General features: G+C 64.2%; 3 protein-coding genes across 3 annotated transcripts; 1 reads left to right on the forward strand and 2 right to left on the reverse strand.

Moving 5' to 3' along the window:
* The first annotated feature begins 1,074 nt into the window (after positions 1-1,074).
* On the forward strand, positions 1,075-4,250 carry GTPBP3 (GTP binding protein 3, mitochondrial). The gene is given in 10 exon segments (XM_085211726.1): positions 1,075-1,163; positions 1,528-1,682; positions 1,685-1,762; positions 2,252-2,338; positions 2,423-2,625; positions 2,701-2,773; positions 3,024-3,167; positions 3,298-3,463; positions 3,578-3,853; positions 3,987-4,250. Coding segments are annotated over 10 exon segments (1,446 nt in total). The 5' UTR covers positions 1,075-1,125; the 3' UTR covers positions 4,213-4,250.
* A 1,011-nt stretch (positions 4,251-5,261) lies between these two features.
* On the reverse strand, positions 5,262-7,773 carry PLVAP (plasmalemma vesicle associated protein). Its single transcript, XM_010724994.3, has 6 exons — positions 7,323-7,773; positions 6,942-7,032; positions 6,141-6,730; positions 5,732-5,834; positions 5,578-5,656; positions 5,262-5,507 (listed from the first exon to the last, which is right to left on the reverse strand). The coding sequence occupies exons 1-6, from the start codon at positions 7,698-7,700 to the stop codon at positions 5,501-5,503; spliced, it is 1,248 nt and encodes a 415-aa protein (XP_010723296.1). The 5' UTR covers positions 7,701-7,773; the 3' UTR covers positions 5,262-5,500.
* A 1,846-nt stretch (positions 7,774-9,619) lies between these two features.
* On the reverse strand, positions 9,620-12,979 carry LOC104914702 (uncharacterized). The gene is made up of 9 exons (XM_010724995.4): positions 12,834-12,979; positions 12,525-12,598; positions 12,347-12,443; positions 12,160-12,229; positions 11,240-12,090; positions 10,390-10,486; positions 10,168-10,300; positions 10,005-10,085; positions 9,620-9,838 (listed from the first exon to the last, which is right to left on the reverse strand). Exons 5-9 carry the CDS (start codon positions 11,567-11,569, stop codon positions 9,829-9,831), a joined length of 651 nt encoding a protein of 216 aa, XP_010723297.1. The 5' UTR covers positions 11,570-12,090; positions 12,160-12,229; positions 12,347-12,443; positions 12,525-12,598; positions 12,834-12,979; the 3' UTR covers positions 9,620-9,828.
* Positions 12,980-13,272: the final 293 nt, after the last annotated feature.

Here is a 13,272-nt window from a genome sequence, read left to right on the forward strand (position 1 = left end):
CCCCCCCGCTCCCCCATCCCATGCCCCCCCAGCCGCAGGCACAGCGCCCAGCCTGGGCTCAGGCGGTTATTTTGGGGTGTGTATATTGGGGGGGGGCACGCAGGTAACCCGACCGGGGCCACGCGCTGCCCTGCTGACATTTGGGAGCCCTCCCCACCCCCACCCCACGGCCCACACCCAATGGGGTCAGGGACCACCCAGACCCCCCCGCAGTGCCATAAGGTCAGGAGGCACGGCGCAGCTCACTGCCCTCCCCGTGGCAGCGTGACATCGGGGCGTGGAGACCCCACATAGGGTCGTGCCCCCCCTTCCCTTCCCCACGGCTCTCTGGCTATTTTGGGGCCGGCATTGCCTGCCAGCTCTGACGGCTGTGACGAACGGTGCCACACGGCCACGGCCCCCCCGCCCCTCCCAGCTGCGGATCGGGCTCAAACGTCGGCCTTGGCCGGGCCTCGGCACCGCCCTATCCCAATCCGGGACACCCCTGAACCCCCCCACAGTCGGAGCCACCCTCTGCAGGGTTTGTGTCCCCATTAAGGACCAGCAGGGCGGTGCTGGGGAGTCATGGGGGGGGGAAGGAGGTGCAGTGCGTCCAATGGGGCTGAGCACCGGGGGGGGGGGAGGCACTGATGGGGCTCAGAATCCCCGGGAATCCTTCTGCATCCTTTCTGCATCATCCCTGCATCATCCCTGCATCTCTCCCTCCTGCACCCCTCCCCATATCCCTGCCTGCACCCCTGCCTGCATCCTCCTGCATCCCACTGCTTCCCTCCTGCATCTCTGCCTGCATCCCTCCCGCATCCCTGTGTCCTGCATCCTCCTTTATCTCTCCTCCATCCCTGCCACATCCCGGCCTGTATCCCTCTTTCATCCTCCTGTATCCTCCCCCCCCCCCCGCCTTTGTCTCCTCTCCATGTCCCCGCTTCCCCCCTCCCCCCCCCAAAGCTGGCAGCGTGAGGGCGGAAGCGGCGCCCCAACAGCCTCAGGCGGCGTGACGTCATCCCTCCGCCTCGAACCAATCAGAAATAGGGCTGAGGCATAAAGCCCGCCTCTCTCCCTCAGACAACCAATCGGCGCGCGGCTGTGGGCGGGGCGAGGAGGGGGTGGGCGGGGCGTGGCGCGGGCATGGCGCTGCGGAGGGCGCTGAGCGCGGCGGGCCGGAGGTGGGGGCAGCTTGGGGTGGGGGGCACCTTGAGGGGGGGGGAGGGGGTGCTTCTTGGAGGGGGCTTTTCTGGGTGGGGGGTTGCTGCGATGGGCGGGGTATCGAGGTGCAGGGAGCGTGGGGAGGGGGTGCAGCCCTGGGAATGGGGTGTTGTATGGGGAGGGGGTTCACAGAGTGCACGGGGGGGGGGGGGCACCGCTCCTGGGTATGGGATGGGGGGGGGCCTGGGGAGGGGGTTTGCGCTGGGCCCGGGGTGCGCGGGGGAGCGTTGTTGGTTGAATGGGGCTGGGGGTCGTTGCATCTCCGTGCTCCTTTTTGGGGTCTGTCCCCACGTGGAGCCCCCACCCCCCACCTCCCCCCCCCAGGTGTGCGCAGCGCCTGTGCTCGGTGGCACCGGGGGACACCATCTTCGCCGTCTCCTCCGGACATGGACGCTGCGGGGTGGCCGTCATCCGTACCAGCGGGCCGGGCAGCGGGGGGGCCGTACGCAGCCTCACCGGGAGCCCCGAGCTGCCCCCCCCCGCGTTATGGCCCTGCGGCGCATCCGGGACCCCCACACCTCAGAGCTGCTGGACCGCGGCCTCGTGGTCTGGTTCCCAGGTGGGGGCTGGGGGAGAGAAGGGGGGGTATGGGAGGGTGGGGAGGGGGCTGTGCCCCCTCTGAGGGTCTCAATGGGGGGTGCCATGGAGGGCTCTGTGTAATGTGGGTCTGGGTGTGCAGCGGGGTCTTCTTGGACCCTGGAAGGGGCTGTTGGGTACCCGGGGGGGGCTGTCTGGGTGCTCATCGGGTGGATTGGGGGTCTGGTGTGGGTTTTGGGTGCCCACGGGGGGGATCTCGGTGCCCAGTAGGGTTTGGTGGGGGGGAGGGGGGTCAGGGGAATTGATGCAAGTTCTGGGTGCCAGGTGGGGGTCTGGCTGTCATCCCAGCTGGCTGCAGCCCCTCTTGGCTCCCCTGGCACAGACAGCTCCAGCGATCCTCCAGCATAAAACGCTGCCCCATTGCACTGACCCCACGTAGCCGTGGGCTCGGGGTCTCTCTCTCTCCCCCCCATGCCCCTGTGGGATTGAAGGCGCTCCCCGTGCTCCGCAGGACCCCAAAGCTTCACCGGGGAGGACTGCATGGAGCTGCACGTGCACGGCGGGCCGGCGGTGGTGAACGGAGTGCTGCGGGCGCTGGGTGAGCCCTTCCCACCCCCATCCCCATGGGTGTCCCCCCCCCTCGCCCACACCCATCCCTCTCGGTGCTGATGGCTGCTCTCAGGGCGTCTGTCCGGGCTGCGTCCTGCCGAGCCGGGTGAGTTCACACGCCGTGCTTTCCACCGGGGGAAGCTGGACCTGACGGCAGCTGAAGGGCTGCGGGACCTCATCCATGCTGAGACCGAGGCGCAGCGGCAGCAGGCACTGAGGCAGATGGAGGGCGAGCTGGGGAGGCTGTACCAGCAGTGGGGTGAGACCCTCACCCAGGTACGGGCTCTGGGGGACCCTGGGGATGCAGGGGAAACGTGAGCTGTCTGTGCTGACCCCCATGCTGCACCCCAGGCCCTCGCTCATATCGAAGCGTACATCGACTTCAGTGAAGATGACAACGTGGAGGAAGAGGTGTTGTCCCAAGGTGCCCAATGGGGGTCTGATGGGGGGTCGGGGGGATTGGTGTAAGTTCTGGGTGCCAGCTGGGGGTCTGGTCATCACCCCAGCTGGCTGCAGCCCCTCTTGGCTCTCCTGGCACTGCGATGCTCCAGCAATGCTCCAGCGTCCAACGCTGCCCTATTATGCTTTACCCCATGTAGCTGCAGTGCAGCTGTGTGGGGGGAAATGCCCTGACCCTGCTGTTTTTCCCCCCCCCCACCTCTGTGTTCTTGCAGTGGATGCAGCCGTGCAGACCCTGGAGCAGGAGATTGCTGCACACCTGCAGGATGGGCGCCGAGGGGAGCTGCTGCGCTCGGGGGTCCGCGCCGTCATCGCCGGACCCCCCAACGTGGGCAAGAGCAGTCTGCTCAACCTGCTGTGTGAGTGGGGTGCGGGGGGCTCCGAGAGGCCGCCCCCCATCCAAGGCAGAGCCACCTCCCCATCCCGATGCTGTAAGGGTGGGGGTCTCTGGTGTCATCCCCCTGAGCCCCGTGTCCCCCCTGTCCCCAGGCCAGCGCCCGGCTGCCATCGTGTCCCCAGTGGCAGGGACCACGCGGGACGTGGTGGAGGTGTCCCTGAATGTCAGTGGTTACCCCGTGGTGCTGAGTGACACGGCGGGGCTGCGTGATGCCACCGACCCCATCGAGCAGGAGGGAGTCAGCCGTGCTCGGGACCGGTGAGCTGGGGGGGGGGGGAGGGCAGGATGGGGTAGTAGAGGGGGGCTGAGCAGGTGATGGTACAGCAGGCTGTATCCCCATGGGATGTGTCTCCATGGGCCGTGTCCCTGCAGCCTGCAGCATGCAGACCTGGTGCTGGCCGTGTTGGATGCCACCACAGTGCCTACTGAGCCGGCTGAGCTGGGGGCTGCCCTGGGCTCCTTGGTGCCCCCCACCACTCCCTGCATCCTGGTTCTCAACAAGGCCGACCTGCTGGGGGGGCACACGAGGGCTCTATGCGATGCCTGCGCCCACAGACCCCCGCTGCCCCCCACCACCCTGCTGTCCTGCAAGACGGGTGAAGGCACCGACAGCCTCCTACAGCTGCTGGGGCAGCAGCTGGCACAGCTGTGAGTGCCACGGATCTGGGGTGGGGGGCGCAGGATGGCACCGGACCTATCCATGCACAGATGGTTTTTGGTGGGGTGGGGGAGGGGGGGTGGATGCTGCAGGGTGTTGTGTCCTTCCCCTCTACCCTTCCAGGTGCGGAGACCCCCTCGCTGGCTCTCCCAGCCTGACGCAGAGCCGGCACAGCACCCAGCTGGGGGGCTGCATGGCCGCCCTGGCGCTGTACAGGCAGCAGCAGGACGTGGGGATGGCAGCCGAGCAGCTGCGCCTGGCACGGCGACACCTGGGGCGCATCACCGGGCACGTGGGTGCTGAGGACATCCTCGATGTCATCTTCAGGGACTTCTGCATTGGCAAGTGATGGGGGTCCGTGGAGGTATTAAACCGTGGTGCCTTGGGCTGGTCTGCGTCCTTGCCCTGTGCCTGCAGCCCTGTGCCGGGCGCGCTGCTCTCCGTGCCTGGGGGGAGGGCATCCTGAGTCCCAGCCGTGGGAAAACCCTCTGGGAAGGGCCGTGCTTCCTGGCCAGGAGGATACACACGGAGCTGGAGTGTTGGTGATGGAAAATCCTGTACTTCGTCCTTGGGTATCCCCTCCCCATTGCACGGCATGGGGCCCATCGTGGTGCCCCAAGAGTGGTGGTGTGGGGGTCCCAGCCCCAGGAGAGTGGGTGCCCTCTAAGGATGGGGGTTGTTCTCCCACCCCCAGATGGGGCTCCCAGCAGTGCCACCATGGATCGGGGCGGCCCCATCATGTGGCTTTGCGTGTCTCATGAGTGATGGGGGGGGGAGGCGTCCAAAGGAACCCAGGGGTGCCGGTGGGGGAGAGGGGCACCGCAATGGCCTGAGGAGTGCTCGGTGTCACCATGTGGTGATGGTGGCATGCAGGTGTTGCGGGACTGGGGCTGCAGCGTGCCGGGTGTCAGGAAAAGCTGTTTAAACAGGAAAGGGAGGAACACGTGGCCATAAATCACTGTATGGCCATAAATCACTGCGTGGCCATAAATCACTGCGCCTCGGCCCCTGCGTGCCAAAGGCGGGGGTGGTGGGGACTGCGGGGCTTTTGGGGGGGAGGCTCTGCTTTGGCTGAGAGCTTTACGCTCACTTCCCAACTGCACAGCGTGGAAAGCTCTGGGTTTGGCAGCAGGATGGGGGGAAATGGCAGCTGCCCCAGGGGGAATCTTGACCTGATTCCCACCCCCCACCCCCCTCATTGGTACTGAGGGAGTCCCTTACATCCTTGGCTTCTGCTCGGCCCCTTCTGGGAACAGCCCCCCCCTCTTCCTGGTCTGTTTCCTCAGCCTCGCTGCCTCTGCGGCAGGACGGGATGTTCCTGTCCCCCCCACACCTCCCCATGGCCTTTTTCCCCCGTCCCAGCCCCCCAGTCCAGCATTGAGGCACACACGCGATGACTTGTGTCAGTGCTCAGCACGGGCTGTATTCACAGCAGCTCCATGTACAAACACGTGGGTACCGAGCAGGGGGGGAGGAATGGGTAGGCATGGGCTGGGGGTTTGGGGAAGGGGAGGGGGGGGTAGGGTGGGACTCGTTCCTCGCTCACTCCTGGTTGGGGTTTTCCATCCGTGCTGTGGGAAGCGCCGCTCCGGGCTCGTCCTGCTGTCCTCCAGCCCCTCACCACGGCTCTCCTCGTGCTACCCGCTGCGGGGAGGGCGCAGTCAGCTGCGTCTGCTCCCCCATTCCTGGGGGTCTCCAGTGCCCACTCCCTCACCTGGGGTTCCTCATCATGGCCATGTACTGCTCCATCACGTTCTGCACAATCTTCTGGATCTCCTCCGTATTGATTTTATCTGGCAGGATGAGAGCAGCGGGGTTCAAGCGGGGGGGCACTCAGTTGGGGCATTGCCTGCGGGGGATGGACTCACCCTGATTCTGCAGCGCATCCACGTAGGTGCTGGGGAAGGGGCCTGGCCGCACGCTGCCCACAGCACTGCCTGGCACCCGTGGGGCGGTGTAGTAGGTGCCCACCTACAGAAAGGAGAGGGGTGCACGTCTGTGCTGCTTCCCCTGGCCCTTCCCTGCGGTGTGGGCTCAGCACCGAGCACTGCTGGCACCAACAGGGCACGGGGACAGGGGGTGGCACAGGGACAGGGGTGGCACGGCGTGGAGCGTGCGCACCATGCGGCTGTGCCACAGGCTGTGGGCAAGAGCACATCTCCAGAGATACGGGGTTGAAAAAGGTGCGTGCAAGGAAGTGCCCGTGCCAAAGTACGGTTTGCCGAAGTGCCCCTGGAAAACCGTGGCTTAAACTCCCCGTGCCCAGCTGCTCCCCACCTTGGAGCTCATGCAGAGGTTGAGCTGCTCGCTGAAGTAGTTGGCTTGCGTGGCGGCTTTGCTCTTCTCTCCCAGCTCCTTGCTGAGCCGCTCCTTCTCTGCCAGCAGCTTCCTCTGCTCCTCCTGGCTGCCCTGCAGCTGCTGCCTCGCCTCCTGCAGCCTCCTGCCCAGCTCCTGCTTCTCGTGGGAGCAGTTGAGGTGGCACTGCTGCAGCGTCAAGTCGCAGACGCTCTTCCCCACGTAGTCGCTCTCGTGCTTCTGCCGCCTGGAGAAGAGCTCCTCGATCCGATGCATCAGCAGCCGCAGCTGATCCTCCACCTGGCTGCAGCCGAAGTTCTTGTTGCTCATGCTCATGGTGCGCAGGTAGTACAGCACGTTGGAGCGCAGCGTGTCGCATTCGCCCTGCAGGTGCTCCAGCTGCGCCTTGGTGGTGCCGCAGAGCGCACCCGTGGCTTTCAGCTCCTGCTGGCAGCGTTCCTGATCCTGCTTGACCTTACCCAGATCTGTTTCGGCTGTGGTGCAGCTCTGTCCCAGCTCCTTCCTCTGCTGCAGCGCCGTCTCCAGCTGCCGCTGCAGCTGCGCCTTATCGGCTGCGTGGGGTGGAAGGTTGGGGTGTGCCGTGGGACCCCCCACCCATCACCCTGATCCTCCCCACGTGGCACTGCCCAGCCCTGGGATAGGCTGTGTATGAGCTCCCTGAGGGTTACTGGGGACCCCCATGCACAGACTTTGGGGGCAGTGGGGGATCTGTGGGTCCTCAGGTGTTGGGAAGGGGATGCCAAGGTTGGGGTTCCCCCTTACCGGTGCAGCTGGTGTTGATGATGTTGATGGCCATGTAGCACTTCTCCAAGTTAGTCTTTTGGAAGAAGATGGTCCTGCCGATGTCCTCCAGCTGAGGGAAAAGCAGGGGGGCATTAAGGGGATGAGGTCGGTGTGGCCCCCACCCCCATCATCTCACGGCAGCACCAGGAGCTCCTCCAGCACAGCCAAAGAGGTGGGGACCCCCGGGGATGGCTGTGTCCAGGGGTTGGAGGGACCCCCCCACACCCCTCACCCATCTCTTTGGGGTCTCAGGCAGAGGATCCTCACCCATCCCTCTGGGTTTCTGAGCAGGGGGTCCACACCCCACACCCCTCACCCATCCCTTTGGGCTCCAGGCCGTTGGTTCCCCCCAGCTCTCACCCTGGGGGTGCTGTTGGGGGCCTGGCTGCTGTTGCACTTCTCCAGCTGCCCCTGCACCTTCTGCAGCTGCCCTTGCAGCCCTTGGTTGGCCTTCAGCGTGGCGTTCAGGGTGCGTGTCAGGTTGGCATTCCGGCCGCTCAGGCTGACGATTTTATGGTAGTGCTCCTGCAGCTGCCCATCCAGCAGCCGGACGTGCTTATCGGTGCCGGCGTGTGCATTGCCATACACCATGAAGAGCACCAACCCCAGGATGATGAGGAACTGGATGAGGGAGGTGAAGAGGAAGACGTAGCGCATGTAGAACGCACAGTCCCTTTTGGGCATCACCTGTTTGCTCTCCAGCCCGAACTTGGCCATGCCGTAGCCGCTCTTCTCCATGCTGCCCGCGCTCTGCTCGCCGCAGCCCAGGGCTGTCCCTTTCTATGGGGTCGGGGTGGAGCCGGCTCCCCAGCCGTGTTTATATTGCTCTATTTAATATTTCCTTTTGCTGAGCTCCTTCCTGCCTCTCCGGATGCCTCCGGGTTATCACGGTGCAGCTTCTGTTTGCTGCAGGGCCATTGTTCCCCGTTGATCTAGGACGGGGGCACAGCTCAGTAGTTCCCCCCCACCCCTCCCTGGTGCTGATGGGGATCATATCTCCCCTGGGACCCCCTCTCAGCATTGCCCGGCACGCAAGGGAATGGGTTTCGTGCAGCCCTGGGGGGCAGTGGGCAATGTGGGTGCATTCGGGGGGTGATGGAGAGAGACACCCTCCCCCATCACCCAGGGCTCACGTCACCATTGGGACCTGGAGCTCTTAGGGGGGGCACCCATGGGTTCTGCAGTGTTCCCATCCTTATCCCCTGCTGGGGATATCACCGGAGGGGGGGAGCACACCAGACCCCTCTGAGCAGGGGCAGTATGGGGGGGCTGAGCTGGGCTGAGTGCCCCACGATCCCCACTGAAGGGACTCAACCCCCACCCCCACCAGGTTCCACTGCTGTGCCCCCAGCGCTGCCTCGTGCTCACTGCCATCCCAAATCTCGCCAAATCACCCTCTTATTTCTGGTGAATCTTTGATAAACCACTACTGGACATCAATATACACATTCCCTCTTCTCTCTTCTGGGTGACATCACAGAGCGGTGAGCCCTGGGGGGGGGGCACAGTGCCCGCTCAGGGGACATTCAGGATCCATTCCCCCAGATTCATGCTGCCCTTCCCCAGCAACACTGCAGCATTCCCAGCCCGGGGGGGGAGAGAGGAGGGGGGTCAGGGGCTGCGAGGTGCCAGCGCTGACCCCGTTGCTTCCTGCCCTCACACTCCCTGGAGCCCGCCGGTGTCTGCAGCGCTGGGGACGGTGTCGGTCCCCCATCTATTCTCAGCTACCACATTTCCTTCCTGAGCTGCAAATAACAGTGAGTCACCCCCCGCTCCCCCCGGCCCCACTCTGGGGGCACTGTCTGGGCTCTTCTGGACCCCGACCTCACTTCTGGTCCCAGAGCCCCCTGTGTCACCGACGGCACCGTTCACCCAATGGGAGGCACCCCACGGTCAGCCCATCCTCAGCAACACTCTGCACCCATCGAGGTGCTCAGGCATCCCCACGGGACCCCCACCCCGCCCCCCCGCCGGCTCAGCCCCCTCCCACACACACTCTCTGCCTCTTTGTCCCATTTTCCAGACTATATTTTCCGGCTATAATTAATCCTTCCTGTGCCAAGGGCTGGGGCTGCCTTGAGGTTGGGCCACAGGAACGGGTCCTGCCCATCCCAACGCACGGCTGGGTGGGGGGCACCGCTGGATTTGGGGCTGTGAACCCCTTTCTGCAGCCCCTCCGTGCCCTCCATGCCGTGGGGGAGGTGGGGGTGATCCCCCCTATGGGGCAGGGGGGCCGGATGCCTGCTCTCACCCTGCCCTCTGCACAGGATACCGCTGTGGCAGCGGCAGGAAAATCGGCAGCAACTTTCCTGGAAACTGTCTTTCGTGTGGATCAAAGGAACAGGGAAGAGCTGGGAATCAGTGGCAGCCACTCATCCCTCCCATCACCCCCCCTCCCTCAAGTGGCTCAGCCCCATGACCCGCAGAGCCCAGTGTTGGTAACCTGCACAGTGCTCCCTAAGCACTGAGCTGGCCAAATTACCGGGGCACGTTGAGCAGAAGGGGGTTGAACTTCATGGAGCACCATTCCTGTTTAATCAGTTGATGAACAGAATTAATGGTTAACGAATGGCTCTGGCTGGCCTCAGAGCAAGGACTGGTCACCATCATTTGGTCCCAGCAAGCAGGCAGCACCCGCAGCTGCTCAGTGTGTTGTGGGAGGGGGGACACGAGGGGATGTGGGGAGGGTCATTGGTGCTGTGCCGACTCTGCTGAGTTCAGAGGGGATGAACTGCTGCTGGTTTTAGTGCTGGTGGGACTGGGAGCAATGGGCAGCCCTGGTTTCTGCTGCTGTAGGGCTGGTGCCATCCTGTGCGTGGTGTCCATGCTGGCAAAGAAGGGCTGGACAGGAGGGTGCTATGGGGCTTCAGCTCTTCCTGCAAAAAGGAGTGGACAGCACAGAGTGAGACCCCGCAGGGACACAGGACAAAGGGATGTGATGGGACACATGCAGCCATGCTGTGCCAGCCGAGCCCCCACCGCAGGGTGCCCACTGCCAAAAGGAACAGGGCTGAAAGGCAGAGCAGCACCCACTCAATGTACCGGGAAGGGGAGCACCTGCGCCGTGCCGTGCGGGGCCCCAACCGCCGCCGCAGCGCATCCAGCTCAGCTGCACGGTCCTTCCTGCGGGCAGAGCACAGCGGGGTCAGGGACATGGATAGGGACGGGATGGGGATGGAGGGTGCCCTGGGGCCGGGATCCTCACAGCGTGGCCTCGAGCTCCCGCTGCCGCTCCTCGCATCGCTCCCCGCGTGCCCTCAGCGCTCTCCGCTGCTCCGCCATCTCCTCCAGCCTCTGCTGCAGCCCCAGCGCCCGCTCTGCACCCTGAGCCAGCTCCTCTGCGGGGCAAAGGGACACCCCGAGCTGAGTGCGTGGCCAGGTGACATCCGTGTGGGTTTGGGGTTTGAGGTTGGGTGGACAGACGCACCTTGCTGTGCTGTGTTCCTGCGGGACAGCTCAGCCCTGTCACGCCGCAGCCCCTGCGCCTCATCCTGCAGCGCTGTGATGTTGGCTTCCAGCCTGGCCTGGGGACGCCGTGGCATTGAGATGGGGCACAGCCTGCCCCTGGCTCGCTGTCATCCTCCCCGGTGTCCCCAGAGCCGTCCCTGTGCTCCTGGTGGCTTTGTGCCCCGTTGTCACACTGGGAAGTTTTCTCCAAGGGTTTGGGGCATGGGTTTGGGGGAAAGTCGCACATTAAAGGGCCGGCTGGTGCCTGGTCTTGGATGCACATGGAGACACGGAGGGTTTGCAACTCACTGAGGCACTGCAGAGCCCCCTGCCCAGCCATGTGCTCCTCAAGGGGCCAGGCGCTCCTGCTGGACACCAGCACATCCCACTGGGACCCCACAGCCGGCGCCAGCCCCAAACGCAGGAGCGTTTCCAGCCCCTCTGGGCCATTGTCCGGCCGGATGGGGGGAGAGGTGGGCCCCCTCTTCCTCTGGCCGCAGCACAGGGCCGAGCCCTTTCCCAGCTGCTAAAAATACCCCCGAGGAGAGGAGCTCCACACCAGCCTGCAGCCTCCACTGCTGCTTTGGGATGCGGTAATTACATGTGTGTGGAGCAGCTCACTTTGGGCACTGCTAAGAATAGCCATCCCAAGCTGGGCACAGGGAACCGGACAGCAGCTTTCCATACCCCAGTGGGGGCTGAGGCTCCCCAGCAACCAAACCACCCTGGAGACAGAGCATCCTCAGGGACCCTTTCTCAGCCCAGCATCGCTCTCCCCAAGTGTACAACCCATAGCAGGGAAACGATGCCCAGGGATCCCACACACCTACCGCCTGCACCCGGCAGGACCGCAGGCTGGAGTTGAGCTTCTCTCCATCCTTGCGCACTCGGCTGAGCTCCCGGCGCAGCGCATCCTCCTCCCTCTGTCTCTCATCAGCCACGTGCTGCAGTCGGTCGAGCTCCATCTCCAGCTGTGCCACCCGCAGTTCCAGCACACGGCTCTCGTTGGCCGCCCGCTCCTGGCAGCCCCGCAGCTTCCCCAGCGCCTCTGAGCGCCACAGCAGCACCGCCACCGCCGCTGTCACCGCCGCCACCAGCAGCACCAGCAGCGTGCACAGCCCCATTGCCTTCAGCGTGGCTCTGGGCACTGCAGGGTCCATGCTGGGGACGTGGGACAGTGCCACACAATGTGCTCGGTTGCTCCAGGCGGTGGTTTCTCTCCGGTCACAGCCCAGGGTGGTGTGGTTTGTGCTGTGCGTGGGAGGATGCTCAGCCCCTGGATGAAGCCAGGCTGCGGGGCTGTGCCATCCGCCACCCCAAAGGACACTGGAGCAGCAAAACGCTTTGGATTTGCATGAAGTTTTATTGGAAATTGGTTTAGATCCACCGAACCGTGTGGCACCGCTGTTCCCTGAACGTGCCTTGTCCCATTTTGGGCCAGCTCTTGGCAAACCATCTCCTCCTGGTTTCCCCGTGGCCCCACACTGACAGGGGCCACCCGGGTCCGTGTCGCTGTGCTCAGTGCAGCCACTTTGCAGTGAGAAGCGTCACGAGGAGGCTCAGGGCCATGGCTGAACCAGAGGGCATCGCTGTGCTCCCACTGGAACTGCTGTTCCGTATGTCCCAGATCTGTGCTGACAGCCTGTGGATCTGCTCCTGGATCTGCTCCTGGAAGCTGCTCCTTGGGGGACAACGGGAGTCAGTGACAGAGCACAGGGATGGGGTCTCAGTGGTGGAGCACAGATCTCACCTGTGCCTCTGCACCTCATCCAATTGCTCCTTCTGCTGTGCCCCCTCCTCCTGGAGCACCCTGTTGTCCTCTGCAGGAGGTGATGGGGTCAGGGTGACCCAGGGGATGGGGAGTGTGGTGCTGGGGGGTGGGGAAGGGGGCAGGGTCCAATGTGTCCATGTGTCAGGGATGGTGCCCCAGTGCTCACCTTGCAGTTGCTTGACCACAGCCTCCTGCTTCTCCTTATGCTGCTGCAGCTGGGAGATCTGCTGCCCCAACTCCACGACGAACTTCTGCATGGTATCCTGAGCACAGGGAGGACAGGGACTCAGCTCAGCTCAGCAAACCCCACACCCAGGGGTCCCGGTTCCACACCCCACACTCACCAGTTGACTCCTGCAGTCATCCCACTTCTTGAGCATCTCAACGAGTTGGTGATATCCACCATGGTGGTGAGAGTCTGGTTGGTGGCAACCAATGCTTGCTCCAATGCAGCCACCTGCACCCGCAGCTGCTGCTGCATCCCCAGCAGCCATGCCAGCCCCTCCAAACCGGGCACTCCCCCTGTCCCCATCCCCAGCCCTGTTTCTTGCTCTGGTTTGGTGGCCACCAGGCACAGATAGGAGGGCAGGGCTGCAGCCAGCAGCACCACAGCCACCAGCACAACCACAAGCCCATAGACCTTCCAGTCTCACCTGGGTTTAGGGTGGCAGTCCTCACTGTAGTCCAACATGCTGTCCTGTGCAGCCATTGCTCATTGCAATGGGCTGGGAGGGTTCTCACCCAGAAAAGCTGTGAGCTGAACCCAAATTCTCTTAGTTTTGTTTCTCAGATGATGGTATTTTCCCAGGAAATCATGTGATTGGTTCAAGGGCAGCAGCAGGGGGGGCTGTGGGGGAGGAGGGGGAGGTCAGTGTCCTTCCCAAGGACAGCAGGTCTGGATGGCATTGGCTCATCCCATAGGGCTGACCTGTGCCCCGTCTGGGGAAACGGGGGGGGAGCGGGGCTGTTCCACCCCCACGTCCTTGGGGAGGGAGGCAGAGCTGGGGGCTGCAGGGAGTCCCTGAGAGTGGGGCAGAGCATTCCCCAGGGGAAGGGGACAGAGGGATATGGAGAAATCTGATGTGCAGTGTT

Source organism: Meleagris gallopavo, chromosome 30, assembly GCF_905368555.1.
Source record: "Meleagris gallopavo chromosome 30, MGAL_WU_HG_1.1, whole genome shotgun sequence".
Taxonomy (NCBI): Eukaryota; Metazoa; Chordata; class Aves; order Galliformes; family Phasianidae; genus Meleagris; species Meleagris gallopavo.